The sequence below is a fragment of the Pieris rapae genome, chromosome 24 (genome assembly GCF_905147795.1).
Source record: "Pieris rapae chromosome 24, ilPieRapa1.1, whole genome shotgun sequence".
Classification (NCBI taxonomy): Eukaryota; Metazoa; Arthropoda; class Insecta; order Lepidoptera; family Pieridae; genus Pieris; species Pieris rapae.
The window spans coordinates 841,223-863,109 of record NC_059532.1 but is presented as its reverse complement, the minus strand read 5'-3'; the positions used below and the strand labels follow the sequence as shown (position 1 = coordinate 863,109).

At 32.9% G+C, this 21,887-nt stretch overlaps 2 protein-coding genes and 1 non-coding gene across 5 annotated transcripts; 1 reads left to right on the top strand and 2 right to left on the bottom strand.

Annotated features, from left to right (window-relative positions):
* Positions 1 to 4,093: 4,093 nt before the first annotated feature.
* On the bottom strand, positions 4,094 to 6,797 carry LOC111000923 (60S ribosomal protein L32). Its single transcript, XM_022270528.2, has 3 exons — positions 6,601 to 6,797; positions 5,708 to 5,817; positions 4,094 to 4,298 (listed from the first exon to the last, which is right to left on the bottom strand). Exons 1-3 carry the CDS (start codon positions 6,713 to 6,715, stop codon positions 4,119 to 4,121), a joined length of 405 nt encoding a protein of 134 aa, XP_022126220.1. The 5' UTR covers positions 6,716 to 6,797; the 3' UTR covers positions 4,094 to 4,118.
* LOC123690407 lies at positions 5,265 to 5,395 on the bottom strand. The gene has a single exon (XR_006751070.1). It is a non-coding gene; the product is annotated as a small nucleolar RNA psi18S-841/snoR66 (small nucleolar RNA).
* A 1,631-nt stretch (positions 6,798 to 8,428) lies between the features above and the next one.
* On the top strand, positions 8,429 to 19,120 carry LOC111000919 (single-stranded DNA-binding protein 3). Of its 3 annotated transcripts, none has more exons than XM_022270524.2 (6): positions 8,429 to 8,922; positions 10,473 to 10,685; positions 11,036 to 11,191; positions 11,713 to 11,898; positions 15,151 to 15,258; positions 16,544 to 16,654. In XM_022270524.2, the coding sequence occupies exons 1-6, from the start codon at positions 8,577 to 8,579 to the stop codon at positions 16,549 to 16,551; spliced, it is 1,017 nt and encodes a 338-aa protein (XP_022126216.1). In that variant the 5' UTR covers positions 8,429 to 8,576; the 3' UTR covers positions 16,552 to 16,654. The 3 variants fall into 3 exon arrangements, with proteins under 3 accessions (XP_022126216.1, XP_022126215.1, XP_022126214.1); XM_022270523.2 differs by having other exon boundaries at positions 16,532 to 16,645; XM_022270522.2 differs by having other exon boundaries at positions 8,430 to 8,922; positions 16,559 to 19,120.
* The last annotated feature ends 2,767 nt before the right edge of the window (positions 19,121 to 21,887 follow it).

Genomic DNA, 21,887 nt, shown 5'->3' with positions numbered 1-21,887 from the left:
CATTTATTTTATATTTCTATATACTTAGCTAAACTTATTAGAAGTTTGACTCGATGGTATAGATGGGATAAAAAAGTAAATTGAAATTCAAAATAATTTATTCAAACTCAAATTCAAAAATATCTTTATTCATATAGGTAAACATGTACACTTATGAACGTCAAAAAAAGCAAATTAAATTAATTGTAAATTTATATTTACTACCAGTTCGCAAGTCAAGGGCTGGTAAGAAGAACTGGCAAGAAACTTTCCGCCACTCTTTTCAATCGCCAAGTTTTTAATACAAATTGTTTTAACTGGAGCAAATCAATCCCAACGATTAGGATCATTTATGTATTCATCACATTTATAAAAAGCTTTATTGATTAATTTACTTTTAATGAGGGCTTTGAATTTATTTAGTGATAGATAATATATATAAATAATTCATTTAGGTAACACAATGTACACTTATGAATGTCTATAAAGAAATATATATTCTTTTAATTTTACATTTACTACCAGTTCTTAAATCGAAGGAGTAGAACGGAAGAGAAGATCTGAAGAGGATAGTACCGATGACGCCAGAGATGGTGCTTTCCTCGCAGTACAACAAGGAAATGCGAGCGTTAAAGTTATTTTTAATTCGTTTTAATATTATATTTATTGATTTTTAATTTAAATCCTTTAAGATACATTTTTCCTATATCCATCTTTTCATGCACACATGCTTAGATTTCTTTTTTTCGTCTTATATAACATACACAAGTACAAATTCATCATAATTTATTTATTATTTTTACAGTACCCTCATTTTTTTTAAACCAATTGTTTTTGATTACCCCTTGTTGAAGCGTTGAACTACTAGAGAGGCCTTAATCTGAATCCTATTATACATATTGCTAAATAAAAAGAATTTTGAATTTGATTTTTTTTATATTAAATTTAAAATACTAAAATGCCTCGCTGTCATAATCAAAGTCAGAAACGAAATAATTAAACTATAATTTTAAATATATAAATAAATAGATGTAAATTCTTACCAGGAGCTTTCGCTTCGTTGATCAGTTGAATTTTGCATGAATTTTCGTACATTGAAATTCACCCAATTGTGTTTACAGGATGTTCGTTATATTGAAACTCCTAACCATTACTTTTATTAGGGGTTATTATTGTATATATTTTTACGTATAGGTAATACGTAAAAATATATATATAATAATATCCTTTTGTTTCAGATATATTTACACTTAAACACAATTTCACGTTCATTCTAGGTATTTTTTTTTATAGAACAGGGGGCAAACGGGCAGGAGGCTCACCTGATGTTAAGTGATACCGCCGCCCATGGACACTCTCAATGAGATGAAACGGATAGCAGTAAACGCCTGGATACCGGATATTCGGCTAACCATGTGGCCGAATATCCGGCCGGTAACAGAAGTGTCATTTATATTCTAATTATTAAATACAACAAGTATATATCAACTACTTGTTGTATTTAAATTATTTATGTTGCCAGTATCTTCGGAACCTTGCCTAAAGGGACTCCTTTTAATAATATTTTTTAGATAATTAAATTTTAAGATTAGTATATTTTTATGTATTATGTTATTTGTTTTGAATAAATAATGTTTTTACTTATATCAACTGTATCCATATGAACTAACAATAAATATAAATATGGTAATTGTTATATATTATATTATTTATATTAATCGTATTTGTTATAAATTTATGATCAAACCCTATAACTTATCTCAACCCATTTTTGACCATCTGATATAGACATCTTAATCCAAATATTGATAAAAGTGTGCCAATAACCAATTGACGGATTATAATAGCCATCGAAAGAAGCGAAAAAGGTAGCAAGTGGCGAGTGGAGATCCGTTCTATATGCCTAACCCCTTGGAAAAAAAATGTGACGGGACGCCTGGCAGATGTGAAACATCGATATTATTTTTTTAAAAGTAATATGCAGAAAAGAACAGAACGTGATAGGAAATAAATATGTTATAATGATAAAATAAAATATTACGATTTTTTTCCAGATAACGATGACTATTTGTTGAATAAACATTATTTTCATTAAATATTTTTAATGTGAAATTTACTACTGCATTTAGACTGTATATCATATAGCGTGGCGACGCGTCACCACGGCATGCGTCGCCACGCCAGAAATCGGTTTTACGTGCGGGTATAGATGTTTCACATCAAAAACAATTACATATTATATACAATTAATTTAGTGAACATACCGTATAAAACTCTAACAAGCCGTACTTGGTACGAGCTCGTGCATCATAAAAAATATCATAACATTGCCAATGATCGTTTTCCATACCATTTTGCGAGTGATCTGCTCGTTGGACCGCTGTATGCAACACAATTCTTTCAATGATAGCGATTTCAATAATAATTATTATCAAGATAAAGGCTTTAGATCAGTGTTTCCCGACCTTAGCCTTTTGTTTATATAAGGTTTTAGGAAGTTTTCTGAAGTAATAACTTCTTAAAGGAGGGAAAACCAATGGGGAAACGCATAGGGCAGTGGTAGACAGGCTAGCCGTATTTCAGATAGACGCTTTTCTCTTACTCTACTTTGTTTAATGTGCGTTAGATATGTTGACAATATACAATGAAAACGGCTGTTTCAAAACATATAAATTAAAAATGTAGTTATAAACATCATTATCAGTATAAACATATATTTAGGAAAATTTTATATAATAATATATCCTACGTTGTAGAACTAAAATCCAAAATTCGCAAGCATCTTCAAAAAGCTAATCCTACTTACTTGCCTCTATAAACAACGGGCAAAGCAATATTTACAGAAATCTAACATGAATAAATTTTGTAATGTTGCATAAGCACATCCTTCTTTTGACAGAAGTTCGGTAAGGCTTGAATTATATTTGCAAAGCACGCGATGCAATCACGCATAGATTTTTTTGAGAATCAGATACTTCATTGTAGTTTTTACAATTAAAGTAGGGAAGTTAAAGTTTAATTGATTTCTTAAAAATAAATATCTCAAGTTTGAATTGAACACTATACTTAATTTATAAGTAAAATTAATTTATTCAGCAGTACAAAGTTACATACAATAATCAAGACAACAAAAATACTGTAATGTGCTACTGAAAAGGTATACTAAGAATCTATCAAAGTTCATCTAAAATCTCCATTTTGATTACTTTTAAACTTTAGTGTTATCTAATAATTTATATTACTTATGTTAAATTAATAAAATCACGATAAAAAGAATATTAGGTGTTTGTTGAAATGAATTCAAAAAAGAGAAAACTATTTTTTATACAGAATGCACACCCTTATATAAGTAAAATAATACTATAATACTTATTTATATAAGTCAAAATAATTTAATGTTACATGGTAAATCTTGCATATAAGATAATATTTGTGAGCTACGGCTCGATTTACACCATATTTTCCTAGGCTACCCTTTCTTGTTTAATTGTATCTTTTAAAAAAGTCTGGCAACTTATATACAATCTTAATATATATATTTCTTGTGTGCGTGTGTATGTGACTGAACTCCTAAACGACTGGACCGATTTAGACGAAATTTTTTGTGTGTGTTCAAGGGGATCTGGGAATGGTTTAGATTCATGACAATTTTGTCCGCTGGACAATGTTTTTTTAATTAATTTTCAATTTATTAGTTGTTGTTGCTTTTGGAATGTTTTACATTGGATCCGACAGACGGTGCTACCATCGCAGTGTCAAATTTTAAATAATATTCGAATTTTAATTTTAGTCTGTCCCGAAATTTAAAAAAAGTTTTGTTATCATTGTGTTATATCGTGTGTGCAGTGTGACCATGTGCTGGATCGTTAGATATTGTCATAACATTTGAATAATAATTTTCATCAAAATGGCTTATTAAAAATTGAAATTTTGAAATTAAAGACGTGTAGACAGGACAACGTCTGTCGGATCCGCTAGTAAATAAATAAAAAATCAATTTCATCCACAGACCTCACTACATATTTAAAAATAATGTATATATGAAATTGCCATAGACAATATAGATTTAAATCTACAACAGAAATGGTCAATCACTTATAAATAAAACTCAAGAAACTTTCTTAAATTTATTTGTTAGCTTATTCATTCTCCTGGCTTCGGAGACGCGCGGCGGCGTTTGTCACTCTGATACTGAGCTGTTGGGCGCGTTCGACGATCGCCTTCCGCTTCTTGGAGGATACACCGTGTGCAATCTCCGCACAGTATTTACGGTTTTGCATCATAAGGATCTCTAGCTCTTTGACGTTGTGTACTAGCACCTGGAATACAAATTAATTTCTAGCTGAAAACAACCAACTTTTATTTCAACATATTTGAGACAAAAACATGTTAACCACGTCTTTTCCTATAACAATATATATAGATGTTTTTAGAGCAGTGTTGGCCTAGTGGCTTCAGCGTGCGACTCTCATACCTGACGTCGTAGGTTCGACCCGGGCTGTGCACCAATGGACTTTCTTTCTATGTGCGCATTTAACATACGAATGGTGAAGGAAAACATCGTAAGGAAACCGACATGTCTTAGATCCAAAAAGTCGATAATGTGTGTCAGGCACTGGAGGCTGATCAACTACTTGGCTATTAGATTTAAATATGATCTTGAAACAGATTCAGAAATCTGAGGCCAAGTCCTAAAAAGAGGTTGTAGTGCCACTGATTCGTTCAGATGTTTTTAGAATAATATTTATTTATGCAGACAAGCATAAATTCACTTGACAAGTATTGTGTTAGTTATGAAGTGATAAGGCAAAACAGCAATGTCGAACGCTCTGATCCATCTAGCAGATATCAAGAAGTCAATGGTTAGTTCTATTATATTAAGAATATGGTTTGCACTTTTCTGTGTTTCTGCTTTATTATGGTCTCAATAAGCACAGAACTGTTTGAAGATTGCTTACAAGTGTAAAGGCGACCAGTTTTCTAGTGTGCAATATCCGTTGAGTGAACTGGTAAAAGTTCTATTATTAGTTAATGCCTATAGTAGTTACTTAATCTCTTGTATTTTTTTATTATATAATTTAATATGTTTTGTTTTTTTGCTTTTTCTGTAGGATATTGCTCACTCCTGTCAATTTAGGGTCACTTGTTAAGGCAGGAGTGTTTTTATAAATAAATAAATATAAAAAATGAAAAAACCAAATTATTATTCAAATGATCTTGAAAGGTTTATCTGACTGGTTTGCTTTCATCAAATTATGTGAGGTTAGAGGTTATTTTTTGAAAATGAAATGTTTCTACTAATATGACCAAGTAACCATGTAGTGGTTCTCGGAATAGGGTTTAGTAGAATTTAATCTAGCAAGGTAACAAATTGTTACTAACATATTAATAATGATTAGCACAGAGTGCCCTTGCATATAAAATGTAAAAGAAAGTATGTATAAAATAAAACAGTTAAAATTCAGTATTTTTGAATAACTGAAATTTAATTACTATATTCTCATCAATTAATTTTATTAATGTCCTGCTAACTCTGAGGTGCTTTGATAGAAATACTTTGCAATTGAGAAATCCTTTTGTATTAACATTCTTTGTCATGAGCTATTTATATATTAATAAACTTTTAAGTCAATAGACAGTTGCATTAAAGGCAAGATGTCACATAGAGCTAAACAGTTTAAAGTAGATTAGTCAGTACAATGAATCTGAGTATAGATGAATTAATTACCTTGCGGAAGCCATTGGGTAGCATGTGACGTGTCTTCTTGTTTGAACCATATCCAATGCTGGGCATCAAATACTGTCCCTTGAAACGCCTACGGACTCTGTTGTCAATACCTGAAATTCACATTGGGATGTTTAAGGATTGAAAATAAGGAACAAGTTGTATACACAAACCATTAATTGCTGTCTTTTAAAGACCTATGTAAAAATAAAATCGAATTTCTTCATAATTTAAACATTAAATATTTATTATTATACCTATGCCTCCAATAAATTGACACTTAAAATATACATATATAATAAGGATACAACTAAATATAGTTAGTGTGTAAGAATTGTCTCTACTAAGATGACCAAGTAACAATTTAGTAGTTCTCGGAATAGGGTTTAGTAGATTTATTATAGCAAGGTAACAAATTGCTACTAACTTATAGGTAAATTAGCACAGAGTGCCCTTGCGTTATTGTCACAATTTCTATAATCTTGTCTTCTAATTAGATTCACGCGGTTGCTTTTATTGTAAGATTTAAATAACGTTTGTAATATTGTTTTAAAGTGATGGATCATACATAAAAAAATATTCTAGCCGATAATAACCACAGGAGCTTGTACAGAAAGCTTATGAGACTAGAAAGCGCTATGGTTTATATACATTTTTAACGACATCAATTATTTAATTTCATCTTGCGTTAGTTTTTGCTATCAAGTATAAATATAACCTCAACCTGAAAAAGTATGGTTAATAAATATAGACAGTGTGATTATTTGTAATGCTAAAAACGAAATGGTACAGGATTATACAATGTGAAACAAATGATAATAGAAATATGAAAAAGAAAATAAATGTTAATTATTTAGATTAAAACGTGCACGAGTTGCAAAAAAACACCATCTTACCTCTGGGTTTGCGCCAGTTGCGTTTAAGTTTGTCATAGCGATCCGATTGATGCCTGATGAATCTTTTCGTCCTCTTTTTGACGATAGTAGGCCTATATACAGGTCTGATTGCCATTTTAAGTTTTGTTTCTTAAACGAAACACGACTGTGAACCACGCGGTGACACGGCCGCACAAAAAGGAAGAAGTTATAGACAATTACAATTCCTAGAGGTAATATGTGTTTTCACTGTCAATATTTCAATTATTTTTATAAGAAATATATTGTCTATGAGTTTCCACAGAAAAATTCCTTCTTTTGAATAATTATTTGAAAACATTTTTCATAAATTGGTTCAATGATTATTTTATATCGAAATTACTATTTAGCCACCACTTAGTTTTCATAAATTTAAACGATTTTGCGTCAAACAATCATTTATCTTATGCAATATGTGAACAAAGACGTCATATTGCAATGAAAAAACATAAATACAAAGACAAAGTCAGTAGTCGGACACTTTTATTAGTCCCATTATCATTCCAATTTTCCAAGTATAAAATTAAGATTGATAAATCGATTTTATGCGCTTAATGGAATATTATTCCAAATAATTTTAGTTAAATGTCTATAATGTGAAAAAAAGTTTCACATTTACCGTGGTTTCATAAAACCACACAACATTTTTGAAGTGAAACTTCTTTAGGCGCATGAGGGTAAATTTTTTACAAATGTAACGTCATGCAAGTATGCAACGGAAGTGTTGAAAAAGAGAGAGAGAGCGATCGAGACCGATGGAGAGAGAGTAAGACAGGGCGAACGTAGCATGAAGCAACTAGCGATGGAGTGAGAGTAGGGAGCAAGCAAGTGAGAAAGATCGAGAGAAAAAGTGAGATAGAGCGATTGTCGTATCACGCACAGTGCCATGGAGCGAGAGGTGGGAGAGAGCTATAGTGAGAAAGATTGAGAAAGATAAGGGATATTGAGAAATAATACATGCTATATTGGTTTGTGTATTCGTTTACTAGTTAATTTCTTTATAATATATATTATTATTAGCACTTATACGTACAATGAATAGAGATATACAAATACATACATGGAGTATTATGGCTTTTACCTTTATTTATTTATTTATTGATAAAGCTTGCCAACGGCTTACCTTAGTAATTATTAATTCACAAAGAAGTTTCACTTCTGACATGTGTACTTTGTACGCACATACTTTTTTTATTATTTATGATTTGTGTTATCAATTATGTATTATAGTGAAAAATTAAACGTTAAGTACCCAATCTAGAAACTTGAGGTCAAAATGTGTATATGGTATATACCTACTTATATTATAAAGATATTGATTAATTATTGTTTTTGTTTGATTATAATATACTAAACCAATTCTGTATATTATTTCGACTATGGTACTTCACCTCTCCATCTCTGAGGCAATTTTTATGGCAAATTTATAAGAGTAATTACGATTATAAAAATAAATTAATATTATTATTTTATATTTAAATAAAAATATAAATGTAAAAGTGTTTTAGTATTCATTAAAGTTAATTATTTTAAAATAATCAAACATATTTATAGTCGAATCTTCGATTTATATAGTTATTTTATTTAAATGCAACCTATATTTACTTTTTCGTTATTATTGTCAAATAAATAAGTAAATTTTGAACTATAATTATGTACTATTAAATTTGATATAGAAATTCAACTGAGTGAAAATACCTACAAAAAGCTAAATACTTTTTATTTATACTCTATTACACTACATAACACTGTTTATTTGGTCTGTATAAAACCATAGTGAATATTTTATGACATAACAAAAATGTACAGTTGGAAATAGAAAACAATCCGAGTTCTCTATGCCACAGACGCCAAATGTCGCCATCGATCAATGACATTTTGTGTAGTTGAATTTATTGATATAAAGCGTTAATGTAAATAATAAACAATTCTAACATAAACGTCGGCTTTCAGTCGATATGTATGCCAAGGGCAAAGGCTCTACGGTACCTTCGGACGCTCAGGCACGCGAGAAGTTGGCCCTCTATGTCTACGAATACTTACTGCATGTTGGGGCACAGAAAGCGGCGCAAACTTTCCTTTCGGAAATCCGATGGGAGAAGAATATAACGCTTGGAGAACCCCCTGGGTTCCTCCACTCGTGGTGGTGTGTGTTTTGGGATCTTTACTGCGCCGCGCCAGAACGGCGGGACACATGTGAGCACTCTTCAGAAGCGAAAGCATTTCACGACTATGGTTTTGTCAATTCTGGATATGGTGTTAACGGAATCGGTCACAATGCAGGCCCAGCGCCGCCGAACGATGGTAAGCGAGCTATTTTTAACATTCACCCAACAGAAATGAGGTTGTTAACATCTAGAAATTAGATTTCTAGGACACTATGTTTCTTATCTTTTTGTGCAAATAATGTGTTTTCGACGTTTTTCATTTGGTAATAATGAGTTTACATTGTTAATTTATCTATGAAAAGAGTGCTGAGTAGATGTGAAAATGGCATAGTAACATAATTTTTTATGACCCATCTATTAGATCACTTTTTGTATATAAGTATCAAGTGGCTTTAATTTTAAATGATGAATATAATTTAAAATTAAAGCATCTAGCCAGTATAATTAAAAAAACAATATACATAAACTATATGTGAAATGAAATGAAATAAAAATGTATACTATAGTCTGACTATATATTATATTCTATCAATTAGTAACAGAATATAAAATAATGCAAACAATAAAAGTTCAATCTGAATTTGCATGTTGAGGAAGGTGATAAAAAAAATGTAATTAATTAAGTAAATAGTTGTAATAAGTAATAGGAATATTCAATACCTTTACATTTTATAAAATGAGGCCAATCTGAGTTTGTATGATCATTATATTTCAATTTCATCATCTTAATCATGATCATCTCTTCAATCATTAGATTCAATACTTTCTGAAATACACTTATTTCATCTCAGGGAAGCTAAAGTGCAACATATATGCTTAAAAACTTAGTATTTACCTTAATTCTTAAAAACACACTTATATATAATATAGTACAAGTATAATGTTTCAGATATTTTTTTAAGGTCTGATTTGTCATAAAACATACTGTATTTTGTATGAAAAATGTTGCATATATTGAATCCTATTAACATAGTATTTTTAAAACCTTGTCAATCATAAATAACTTATTTTGTGTATTTATAAACTTAATTGGTATTGGAGTGTCTTCAGGTGTTTATATATATTAAAACAGAAAACATTTATGAAATTTGTATTTTTACTAATGTAAAAACTTTTATGAGATTGAATCTTAACATTATACTGTCTTGATTTCTCACAATATTGCCTAATTAATGGTTTTGCATTTAAAATGAGAAATATTGCTTTCGATGGGAATATTAGAGTTGTATGTGGCATGTGACGCTGCTCTCTTGCCATAATTATGATAAGTATAATTATAAAACTTGTATGTTTGAAATTAACATTCACATGTCAAATGAGACAGTGTTAATCAGGCCATGCATACTTTATTCTACTAATAACTTTTTCTTCAATATTACTCTTTAAATATTTACTGTGGTAGGAAGAGTAGTCTAGCCTACAATACAGGTACTCCCTTAGTTATATTCCCAGTATGGGATTAATTGTTGGTGAACCTAGTTTTTGCACTTAGACTTCTATTAGCTATGTTGTGCGTAATCCGTAAAAAGTATGGGCACTGGCTAATGCCAGTCAGAATAATATTGTCACAATAATGATTGGGAGAAAATTAAATTTAAGCATTTTCATACTTAACATCACATCTTGTAATGTTGAATTGTAACCTCAGGAAGACTCGATATATTCTTAATTAAATGATAATTCCAGGCATGGGTGGAGGTGGTATGCCACCTGGTTTCTTCCCCAACTCCTCACTACGGCCGTCACCACCAGCCCCACATCCAGGCTCTCAGCCATCACCGCACGGGCCACAGCCGCAGCTGATGGGCTCCGGACAACCGTTTATTGGACCATGGTATTCAGGCGGACCACGATCAGCTGTACGAATGGGAATGGGCAACGACTTTAATGGACCACCAGGTACGGATTAAGAAATTTTTAGTTTTTAGTATGCAGTAGATATAGTATAAAAATAAGTATATAATATACTTTTTATAATTTAGGTTTGTAAGCATATGGGATCAAATATCCATATTTTTTTTTAAATTCAAACTGGCTGTGAAAAATAGTATTCTTTTGAAAAATGTATTGTGTGATTAAAATGTATTGTAGGATTAAAGGTTAGGGTGTTTTTAGATCCTTTGAGAATCCTTAAAAATTGACACATTTTTTATACCATAAATTTCCTATTAACCTATATTTTAAATGTTTGTTTTTATCATGTCAATAAATGTAAATATATGTAATATAGATTAATTTTTTTTTCTCAGGACAAGGTATGATGGGCAACTCATTGGAAAGAGGTGGTGCTGGAGGTGCGGGAATGTTGGGCGGGCCTCGTATGACACCTCCTCGACCTGGCATGGGGCCGATGAGCCCCGGGGCCTACGCTGCGGGTATGAGAGGCCCACCGCCGCAGGGAGCAGGTATGTAATTAATTGCTGTGGTGACAAAGTTATTTGTTATTATATTGGTAATTGAAAAATGACTGTTTAGCAAATATGAAATTTTTAATTTTACTTTTCAATATGAAAATTTCACTTTTTAATTTGGAAATTTCACTTTTTTAATTTGTAAATAACTTTTTTTTAATTTGGTATTTTCACATTTTTAATTAAAAATTTCTCTTTTTAATTTGAAACTATATACATTGAAATAAATTTAATGTTTTTTTTTATTTGGTAGTACCATTTTTTAATTTAGAAATAAGATTTTGTAAGATAGAAGAAAAGTTGGCGAAATAGATGGCGGAAACTTGAAAATTAGGGGGTATGCATTTGAATCCCAAATATCACAAACTAAAAATACACAAAACATCGTAATAATCTCTCTCTGTTTTTTGGGTTAGGTTAGATACAGACATCTGAGGCCCAGACCTCAAATGTTTGTATCGCCGCAAATTTTTTAAGTTAGGGTAGCTAATAAAATATTTTGAATGATTGTACAGGCATGCCTCCGATGGGCATGGGGCCGAGGGGCGCATGGGCGGGCGGTAGTGGGTCAGCCGGGGGCTCAGCCCCCCTTAATTACAGCGGCGGCTCGCCGGGTGCGTACGGGGCGCCGCCGGGGTCAAATGGACCCCCGGGGCCCCCTACACCCATAATGCCGAGCCCACAGGATTCATCGAACTCAGGTAAGTGATTTTTTTGTCTTATACTTGGAATCGGTTATCTGTATATTGGAATTTGCTGGAATGTAGTAACAATACACAATTAGATTTGATATTTTACTCCTGTATTATGAAGAACCAATTTTAAAAGAAGAGAAGAGGAAGGTAACAACACCAAAAAGACTGATACGGGGTCTGGCGTTCCCTATTTTCCTGTAGGCTGGATGGCAGATCTGCCAGTACGTTGAAACTGCAGGAAGGGTTGGCTGAACAATTTCTATAAAGCTATTCAGATCATCACGACTCCGCCATTTTAACCACTTTTTAACGGCGTTTTGTCGATTTTGATGCTGGTAGAACCACCTAACCGGAGAAATATGAACGAGTTGCCCGTACGGGGAGTACGAATATAATGGATGAACTTGGATTCGTCAATTCAATTCATGATCCTTTCAATTGTTCCAAGTGAAACTCTTTCCCGTGAAATACTGCACCCAATGTTTTCTTTTATTCTGCCTTCTATTAACCACCTCAACTGAGACCGACTTGGTTGTCCGATTCTCTTGTGGGATCCGGATCCTAGGTTATAATAAAATAAATATATATTATATATAATAAAATAAATCCTAATAGGTTCACATTACACCGGTGTAATGTGAACCTATTAGGATTTATTTTATTATATATAATATATACCTGGCCGGCGTAGTGGGAACCCGGGATGTATGGACAGAAATGTGGACTATCTTGGCAAAGGAATGATGCCTTTGAGATGTTGCGCTGAACACATTCTGGTCCATCTCCATCCATAGCATATGGACTTGCCTGTCTACGGTGATGGAAGATGCCAGATGGAATGATGAACACGTAAGAGAGGCACTGGAGAGATACCGATGGAAACCAATAGTCCGCTTCAAATGCTTTCTTGCTGACCACAGACATGAGATCATCAATATCCTGAAGATGGTAGAATCACCGGTTCTGCAACTGAGTGTGTCAAGTATGAGGCTGATCACCTACTTGTATATCAGATTGACAAATCATGAAACAGATACAGAAATCTGAGGCTCAGACCTAAAAAGATTATAACGTCACGATTTTTTATTATTATTTGTTAGCTATTACGTAAATAAATATATTTCGGAGACAGATTCAGAAATCTGAGGCCGAGACCTAAAAATATTGTAGCATCAGGATTTTCTATATTCTATTAGTTATTACGTAGAAGGCATGTCTTAGACATAGATGTCGAAATCTGAGGCCGAGACCTAATAAGATTGCAGCGTCACGATTTTCTATATTCTATTTGTTTTTACGTAAAAAAACATGTCGGAGACAGAGATAAGGAAATCTGAGGCCGATACTTAAAAATATTGTAGCGTCACGATTTTTCATGATTATTTGTTAGCTATTACGTAAATAAATATATTTCGGAGACAGATTCAGAAATCTGAGGCCGAGACCTAAAAAATATTGTATCATCACGATTATCTATATTAATTAACTATCTATAAATTTGTATTACTAATTAATAATTAAGAGATAATTGTAATTTTGAATGGTAATAATTAATAATGGCATAACAATTAACTTAGAGATTTGACATATGTCAAAGCTAGTTTCTTTTTATCCACGCGCTGACTTAGCAACTTGACAGATTATCTCATGTTTCGTCACGTGTCAAAATAGAGTTTTTGTTACCGCAATATTGACGCGTCTAAGCATAATGATGAATCTATTGAAACGCTTCGTAATTATTTTAAAAACCACTCCTGCCCTAACAGGCGACCTTAAATTGACAAAAGTGTACAATATGTGAATAAAAATTTCAGATGAAACAAATAAAAGTAAATTATTTTGCTTTTAAAAGCAAATAAAAGCAGGAAATTAATTAGGAATAACAAAATTACGTAATAAAAAATACAAGAAATGAACTAACTGCTATAGGTATTAACAAATAGATAGAAATAGAACCATAAAACGATTTTAAAACGAATTGTGACTGTATACCGTATAATACTCGAAATAGAACTAGAACTCTGAAGATAAGTTTATCTTAGAAGTAGTTACTCCTTATACGGAAATTGTATTCGTTTTTACAACAAACTTCCAAGCGAAATTGGAGAATTATCACTGAAAACGTCAATTAATTAATAAAACTTTTTAAAATTTGACGATTATTTAAATCCTAATCAAACAGTTTGTACCACTCAAAACTTGACGTTTAAAAAGAGTGGCGGAGAGTTTCTTGCCATTTCTTAGACTTGCGAACTGTTACTAAATGTAACCTTAGAATTTAACATCTTTTCTTTTGACCTTCATAAGTGTACTTGGTCAACTATATGAATAAAGTTAGTTTGAGTTCAGTTAAATTGAGTTAAATATTTTTTCTCTTTTGGAACGTATTTTAGGTATGTCTCTAATTGGGGCAATGTTGTATAATATATAGTACAGAGATAGCCTTTATCTGTAATTGTATAAGTGGTTATTAAAATCGATATTAATCGATATCTCGATATCGATATAAATCGATAACGGCAATATATTGAATTAGGAATCATGAAAATCCTATTAGGTAAAGTATACTACAAGCACAGCTATATGTTCCGGACTGTTAATGTCATAAAATGTCGATATCGTATACAACAGATGATGAAATCCGTGACCTCCTTGGGCGTACATCCAATCTTTGCAGTTCTAAAAATGAGAATGAAGCAAATTGGATTGACAATTGACATATACTCGTGGATTACAGAAGTAGGTTTTAGAACAGATACAGTAGAAAGTTTAATCTGTCATAATTTCATGTATGCCCGTGTTTATGTATTATTGTATGTCGCTCAAGTTTTATCTATCAAGAGCTGTCAAATAGTTTTTTCTATTCGAAGCTAACATATTTGACAGTGCTTTAGCGAAGATTGTGGCTTGTGATGGCTTTTGGACTAGACTGTGCGGAAAGAGAACCGTCGTAGGATTTTTTTGCTTTTTCCTTATGTATCTTACTCATTCTTGCCTTACACATCCGATGGCCGATGCGTAAGTTAATTAGTAGTAAAGTTTTTATTTGCCTAAGTTGCCTGTAAATTTCAAAACCCATTTGACAAAGATTTGTATAAAACGATGGCATTTGAACATATTGGTCAAGTAATTACTAAGCTTAAGTTCGCAGAATATGTCAAAACCCATTTGACATTAACCAAGATTTGTAAAAATCCAATCGGATTGGATATGACCAACAACTAATTAGTTTAGTTATGCGTGGTTCATGTATTACAGGATTAGGTGGTGTTGATGGTATGAAGTCATCTCCGGGTGGCGTCGGTGGAGGAGGGCCGGGAACGCCCCGTGAGGACTCGGCCTCTGGAATGGGGGATTACAACTTAAGTAAGTGTTTTATGAAGTACTAGATGGCGCGTTTGTCAATTAAGCACTTTAGGAGATGAATAGTATTATTCTTGGGGGCTTACCAGGGCTGACCAGCCAAATCAAAAATGAACAGGTTTTTTACCATGCTAGCGAAAATCTAGAAAAGAAACCAATGTGGTGACTCTCTAACTTCCAATTGGCGGTTATTAACTGAATATTGACAGAACAAATTTGATAGAAAAATGTCGGAATCGCAATTGGAAGTTATGGAGATCATTCGGAAGTACGGAATGGTAGAAAAATAAATATTACTTGGTTGAAATGTTCGGGCCCATGGCCCCTGTGTTGTGGTACAAATGGGAGTTAATTGACTGGAAAAATGTCGTGGTAGGCCCCTAAACTCTCTAAGCTTGACATTTTGTTTGACACTGCTCAAGAAATGTTTTTGAATATAGGCCTGGGTTTTACAAGGTTGTTTTGGCTAGACTTTGTTAACAGCTAAGGAGTTTTGGATGATTCAGTGTGGAGACTCCCATAGGCCACAATTTATTAGTCTCGACTCTACGAGTCGGGTTTAGAAACGACTTGTTACTCTCGTATGTCAAAATCTATCACGTTTTTGACGTACTGAAGTCAGTCTAAAACGTCTTCGTCAGATACGAGACATTTTGACAGCAGTCTCGTTTCTCAATCACTTGTAATGTTTGCGTTCTCGCCTTATTAACTGCCAAAATATCCTTGTAAAACTGCTAATGTTTTAAGCTCGGTCTGCTAAAGCTCTTAAAGCTCTTGATACTTAATAATGAACTATTTATTAATTTTAGCATTGCGAGCTTACAAACAATTTGAAAATACCGTCCCAATAGGCTAAGTAGACTAGGTGTTGGCGTAAAGTCGTGTTATGTATATAATAATCTTGCCATTGCTATTTGCGCCATCTGTTGCTCTGATTTAGAAACCCATTGTAAAGTGTCGTGTGACATTAATTGACATTTGTAAACAACATATGTAAATACGGTTTGACATAATTTTGTTCATTTTTTAATTGAATTGTAAAAGTACATTAAAACTTATATTTTGAAACTTTTGTTTTATTTTGTAATGTACTTCCAAATTTCAAATATTTAAATTAAAATCATAATTATTGCCACCACTGAAATGGTCATAATGGACACGGGCTCCTACCCCAGGACGTGTCGCCTGTTTTGATATTTGTGACAGTTGCTGTTTTGACATACGTTCTGGGGTATGGGCCTTCGAATTCAGAGCATCAGATGATAATTTAAAACAGGTGGTGTTGTTGATTTCTGATTGAAAGGTTTCGGTGGGCCCGGCGGGGATCAAAGTGACCAGACGGAATCGGCCGCCATATTGAAAATTAAAGAGAGCATGCAAGAGGAGGCGAAGCGATTCGAAAAGGACCCAGATCACCCTGACTACTTTATGCAGTGAGCGGGGTTCGACATAACATACCGGGATTATACATTGACTCGTAATGGCGCCAACTGTCAACTGTCAGATGTCAGCGACGTGGAGTGTCGTTTCAGTGTGTGCGTCACGTTAGCGTAGAGTTATTTTTGAATATCGAATTGAAATTACGCGGCTTTTAGTAAATTTTTCGAAATTTGAATTTGGCGCCATTTCAAGCGAGTCTGATCTCAGAAATGGGAGACCGGTATGTTGGCAATCCCGCGCGATCCGATTGGCGCGTTTATTAATTTTAGTGCACCGTTTTCTATATTTGAATTTTGGCGGGTTGTCAGCGTTATGACATGCGAGCTTCCTGTTATGAAAGTTTGGAACGGGGACGTCTTATGTTTTCGACCTGTTCTAAGTGGTTTCATACTTTTTTATTGATGCATAACGGTACGATCTGCCAAAATATAGCACAGTAGATATATGTATTGATATTGGCTACTGTTTAAAATACAAAGTATTCTTCGCGCCTAGCACGAATTTAATCACGATATTGACGATTAAGCGAAACGATTCGCACTGTATATGTAATTGTTTAGTTCGTGCTAGGACCTCAATCAATTCATTTGCAATTTTTTTTATTGTGTCGACGATTTTTGTTTCGCACAATTGAAGTTCGAAATTTGAATCTTTATGGACTGGCAGTTTAGGAAATTTTTTTCGTCGCCATCTTGTGTATCGAATGTGTAAATTCTTTATTCAAATTGTCGCAATAGTGATGTTCTATACATGTCGATATTAATTTTATTTCGAATATATGTTTTTATATAGAATTAATTTAAACATCTAAATGTATTGTGTATTAATACATTAGTATTGCTTGAATGGTTTTTTGATGTTTTAACATTATTTTTTTATATTGACAACGGTTTTTAGCCAAGATTACTTAATTCCATATTTATTTTAAGTAAAGATTTTTCAGTTATATTTATTTAATAAGAATAATTGTGTAATCAATTTAGTGCTATCGGCTCTTTATTTGCTTAAAAATATTTGATTTTGGTTTTAATGTGTTTTCACACTGAACATTCAATCTCAAAATTGAAAGAAATAGGTGTATCACATCTTCCATTTTTAATATAAATTATTTTAGCTTTTGTTTAAGATATAATGTTCCTAGATTCGTATTTTTATTTATAAGTTTCATTGGTTGACGAACATTTGGGAAAATTCTTTTCATATGGCTAAAAATCAGCTTTTAGGGGACATAGCGTATGGGACCTAAAATCGACTCCTGCGCTGCCGGTAAAGTGGCGAAAGTAGTTATAGAGGCGCAACTAAAATGGGGGTTCAGGAGGACTGTCTGCCTTTTATGGTTGTCCCCGTAGGCTCGTTTGCCTTTAAAAAAAAAGATGTACATTTCTTATAATTCCCAAAGCGAAATGTATTTATGAAAATATGCATTTATTCATAAATTATTATAATTATATAGTTGTAGTGCGGGCGACCAATTACAGGAATTGATTTTTGTGTCCAACCTTTGGGAGTCCGCGGAAGCGTTTTTATGGAATTTTGTACTAAAATTTCATTTCAATCCGGTATTTAAGTTTTTTTTTCGGGGTGTATGGAAATTTGTATAAAATAGGTTATTATAGAGATTTTTCGGTGAGGTAGCGTCTAAGTTAGGGCTCCGCCCTGTCCATAGTGCGCAAGTTTTGGGTCCTCGGCTTCGAACGAAATTCGTATATGGAATCGCAAAGTATCGATAAATGTTTACGAGTGCACATCACTGGTTTTGTCATGGATTTGTAAATATTTTTGTTTTTTTCTCTTTGTTGCCAGGACCGAAAAATTGTTGAAACGTGCAGTGTTTATAGATTAAGTTAGCGTAAAATAGATCGATAAATTGCAAATGGACATGAATTTTTTTAAAAATGGAATTTCTATTGGTTTTTTTATTTAATATATGTAGTGTGATTGTATGTTAAAATATAGTTTAGCTATTGTGAGGGTACTTAAGACATTTTGTTTAATACAGTCCATAAACAAGTGTATGTTGCTATGTTAATTTCAAAAGGGGACAGCGTGTTTAAAATACTTCGTAAATCTCCAAAATGGCGCTAAGCTATCGCAATATATTCCGATATTAAAACCTTATTAGCACACAATTCTGTTTAAACAGCGCATAATATAACGCAGTGACATCTGTCTATAACTCAATTGGAACTGTCAAACGCGTCATCTGTCAACGCGATAATTGTCACACAATCGCGGGAAATGTGTTTATTGCAGTTGTCAAATTGAATATAACGAAACAATTGAATATTTTTTTATTATTAGTTTAGATGTCTTTCGTCAACAATAGTTTTACTATATTATGTTTAATTTCGATTTAGGTAAATGAATTATTTTTTCTTATCGATGTACTGTTTATATACTTACATAAATAGTTATTATATATTGATTGGTCGTTTTATTTTAATCCCTAACTTAAGGATTTAATATCACCTATGGAATTCTGTCTGAAGCATTTTATGACCTATAAAACTAAACTACATTCAATTACTTATTAAGTTTTAAGTTCTGCAAAGTTTTTAGATCTGGGCCTCAGATTTCTATATCTGTTTCATGTGTTGGCAAGGCAAAGTAGGTTATCAGACTACTGTGCCTGACGCATCGACATTTGTGTCTAACGCAAGCCGGTTCTGCACTTGTTCCTTCAACGTTGGAGTTCGTATGGTGAAAGAAAACATCGTTAGGCTTTAAACCCAAAAAGTAGGTGCCACAGATGGTTAATAACTTGCCTAGTAGGATCTAAAAATGTAGCACCATTGCTGCAATTGAAATTCAATCTGTTATACAAGAGGCCTTTACCCATAATGTAGTATTACAGTGTGCAACCCAAGTGTACTCCAAGAACTGGGTTTCTTACTTCCTATGGGATATGGGCGACGGCGAAGGACTAGGTTATTTGCGTTACCAGGGGCAAGAATCAGTCTGTTGCACAGATCCCCGTTATCCAGGACGTTGCGAATGCTGTCTCCGACACTATCGACATATTTGTATGTTCGCAGAGTGAATTCACAGTAGCGATACTTTTTTTTTATAGAACTGAGCAAACGGGCAGGAGGCTCACTTGATGTTAAACCGCCGCCCATGGACACTCGCAATGCCAGAGTGCTTTGCCGGCCTTTTAAGAATTGGTATAATATTTTCTTGAAGGACCCTAAGTCGAATTGGTTCGGAAATACTTCAGTGGGCAGCTGGTTCCACAAAGTGGTGGTGCGCGGCAAAAACTGCCTGGAAAAACGCGTAGTTGTGGAACGGCGGACGTCGAGGTGATACGGGTGGAATTTCGTATTCAGCCTCGACGTCTGATGATGAAACTCAGCTGCAGATTATATTCATTATTTTATTTACAAAGATGCGATCAATTGTGAATTGTAAGCAATGTTAATAATGTTTGTCTTAAGCAATATGATTTCAATAAAATCTATTTCTACTTCTGCCTTTTTTCATTGCTATATCTTTCATTCTATATCTTAATACGAGTACGCTAGAGCGCGTATATATATATACTATATATATATTTGCTACTCTTGCTACGTGGCTAATCGGGCACTGGTAAACATGATGAGTTAAATGCTACAAATGAAAATAAATGTGATATTAGACTAAACACACTAACTTATACTCAAAGTTAAGTAGGTACTAAAGTATTGATTTGAGAACTGGCAGTTAATGTAAAATTAGAATCATATATTTTGACGTTTATAAGTGTACCTTATGTTGCCTATATGAATAAATGATTTTTGATTTGATTTGATAATTTCTAAAGGCGGAATTCATGGATTTAAAAAACTTACAGAATACGTGGCAGTTTATAGGGACTCATAGACGGGTCATTTTGTAACGAACGACAGCGAGGGTGTGAAATACTCAAGAATACTTCGGGGCAAAGTATTTTTTAGCCAAGCCATATACAGTTGCCAAAATATGCGGAGATAAACATTTTTCAGCCATGTATTGTGCAATAAAAAGTTTTTTGTATTTTTGGGCTACCTACACAGTCAGCAATCATGTAGCCACATATTTCATTAAAAGTATAATAGCCTGTTGGCTCTTTTAGAAAACCGAAGGGTAATTTTTGACTACACCGAAAGGCCGTTGAGAGTTGCTTAAAATATGTAAAGTATACTCTACCAAGTTTCTTTTTGAAGTGAAACTTCTTTAGAATCGATGTGATTTCAAACCGGATGCAACGGAAAAAGCGACAGTAAAAAGAGACAGAAACATATATTCATAAGATTTAACGTGGGAGAAAATGAGACAGGAGGCATTATACAGCCTCTTTTTACTGCCGCTTTTTCATTTAATCGAATTTCGAACTTTCGTTGTTTTAGTTTTTGTCAAATTAAAGATTTATATTAACCTATAAATTAAAGTTTATCATTAAAATATACTGTTTTTAATAAAAAGTTTAATACATTTAGAAAGTAAAAAATGTTTGATTTATATATGATTAATTATAAAAACTTTGTTTTTGAAGGTTTCACTTCTACCACGTGTGAATTGCACATGTTTTTTTTTTAATTGTAACGTTAGCATATAAGTGTACTCATGTAAGTGACTAATGTCTATTATGAGAATAGATGTAATGTAAGTATAAAAGGCCAAAATCCTTTAGGTATTGGATAGAGTAAACGAAGAGACTTTGATAATTAACTTTAAATATTAAATTCTCTTTACGCAATCATTTAAATGAATCGGTAATTATAATATAATGTTTTTTTTATTTCCACACATGATGCAATTTTTTTAAAGTTTCGTGATTATTTCTTTTGACGTGAATAATAAATTTATTTAAAGGTACAATAGGGACTAAACTTTTAAAATTTGTTTAGATTTTCTTTTTAAATTTTTAATTATTACTTTGTATAAAAAGAGATAACTGACTTCGCGAGAGATCCCTTGGTGTTGCTGGATTTTTTTTCTACTTCTACGTATTAAAAGCATCATGAGGATAGTATATACCTTGCCTTTGAACTGCAAGTGGTGTAGTTCACACGATTTCCTTTCTTAGTCCCGTGTGGGTGAATAATGGGTACAGTCGTGGATATAAGTGATCACACAACAGCATTGCAGCGAATTAGGAATATTTTTTTGAAGTGAAACTTCTTTAGAATCGTTGTGATTTCAAACCGGATGCAACGAAAAAGCGACAGTAAAAA

Bases quoted from the DNA above. Each gene is read 5' to 3' on its own strand.
- LOC111000923 (XM_022270528.2), bottom strand. From the start codon at position 6,715: ATGGCAATCAGACCTGTATATAGGCCTACTATCGTCAAAAAGAGGACG. The intron at 5,818-6,600 runs GTAAGATGGTGT...TGTGAATTTCAG, and splicing joins CAACTGGCGCAAACCCAGAG to GTATTGACAACAGAGTCCGT. The intron at 4,299-5,707 runs GTAATTAATTCA...TTTGTATTCCAG, and splicing joins TACCCAATGGCTTCCGCAAG to GTGCTAGTACACAACGTCAA.
- LOC111000919 (XM_022270522.2), top strand. From the start codon at position 8,577: ATGTATGCCAAGGGCAAAGGCTCTACGGTACCTTCGGACGCTCAGGCA. The intron at 11,192-11,712 runs GTATGTAATTAA...ATGATTGTACAG, and splicing joins CCCACCGCCGCAGGGAGCAG to GCATGCCTCCGATGGGCATG. The intron at 15,259-16,558 runs GTAAGTGTTTTA...TCTGATTGAAAG, and splicing joins AATGGGGGATTACAACTTAA to GTTTCGGTGGGCCCGGCGGG.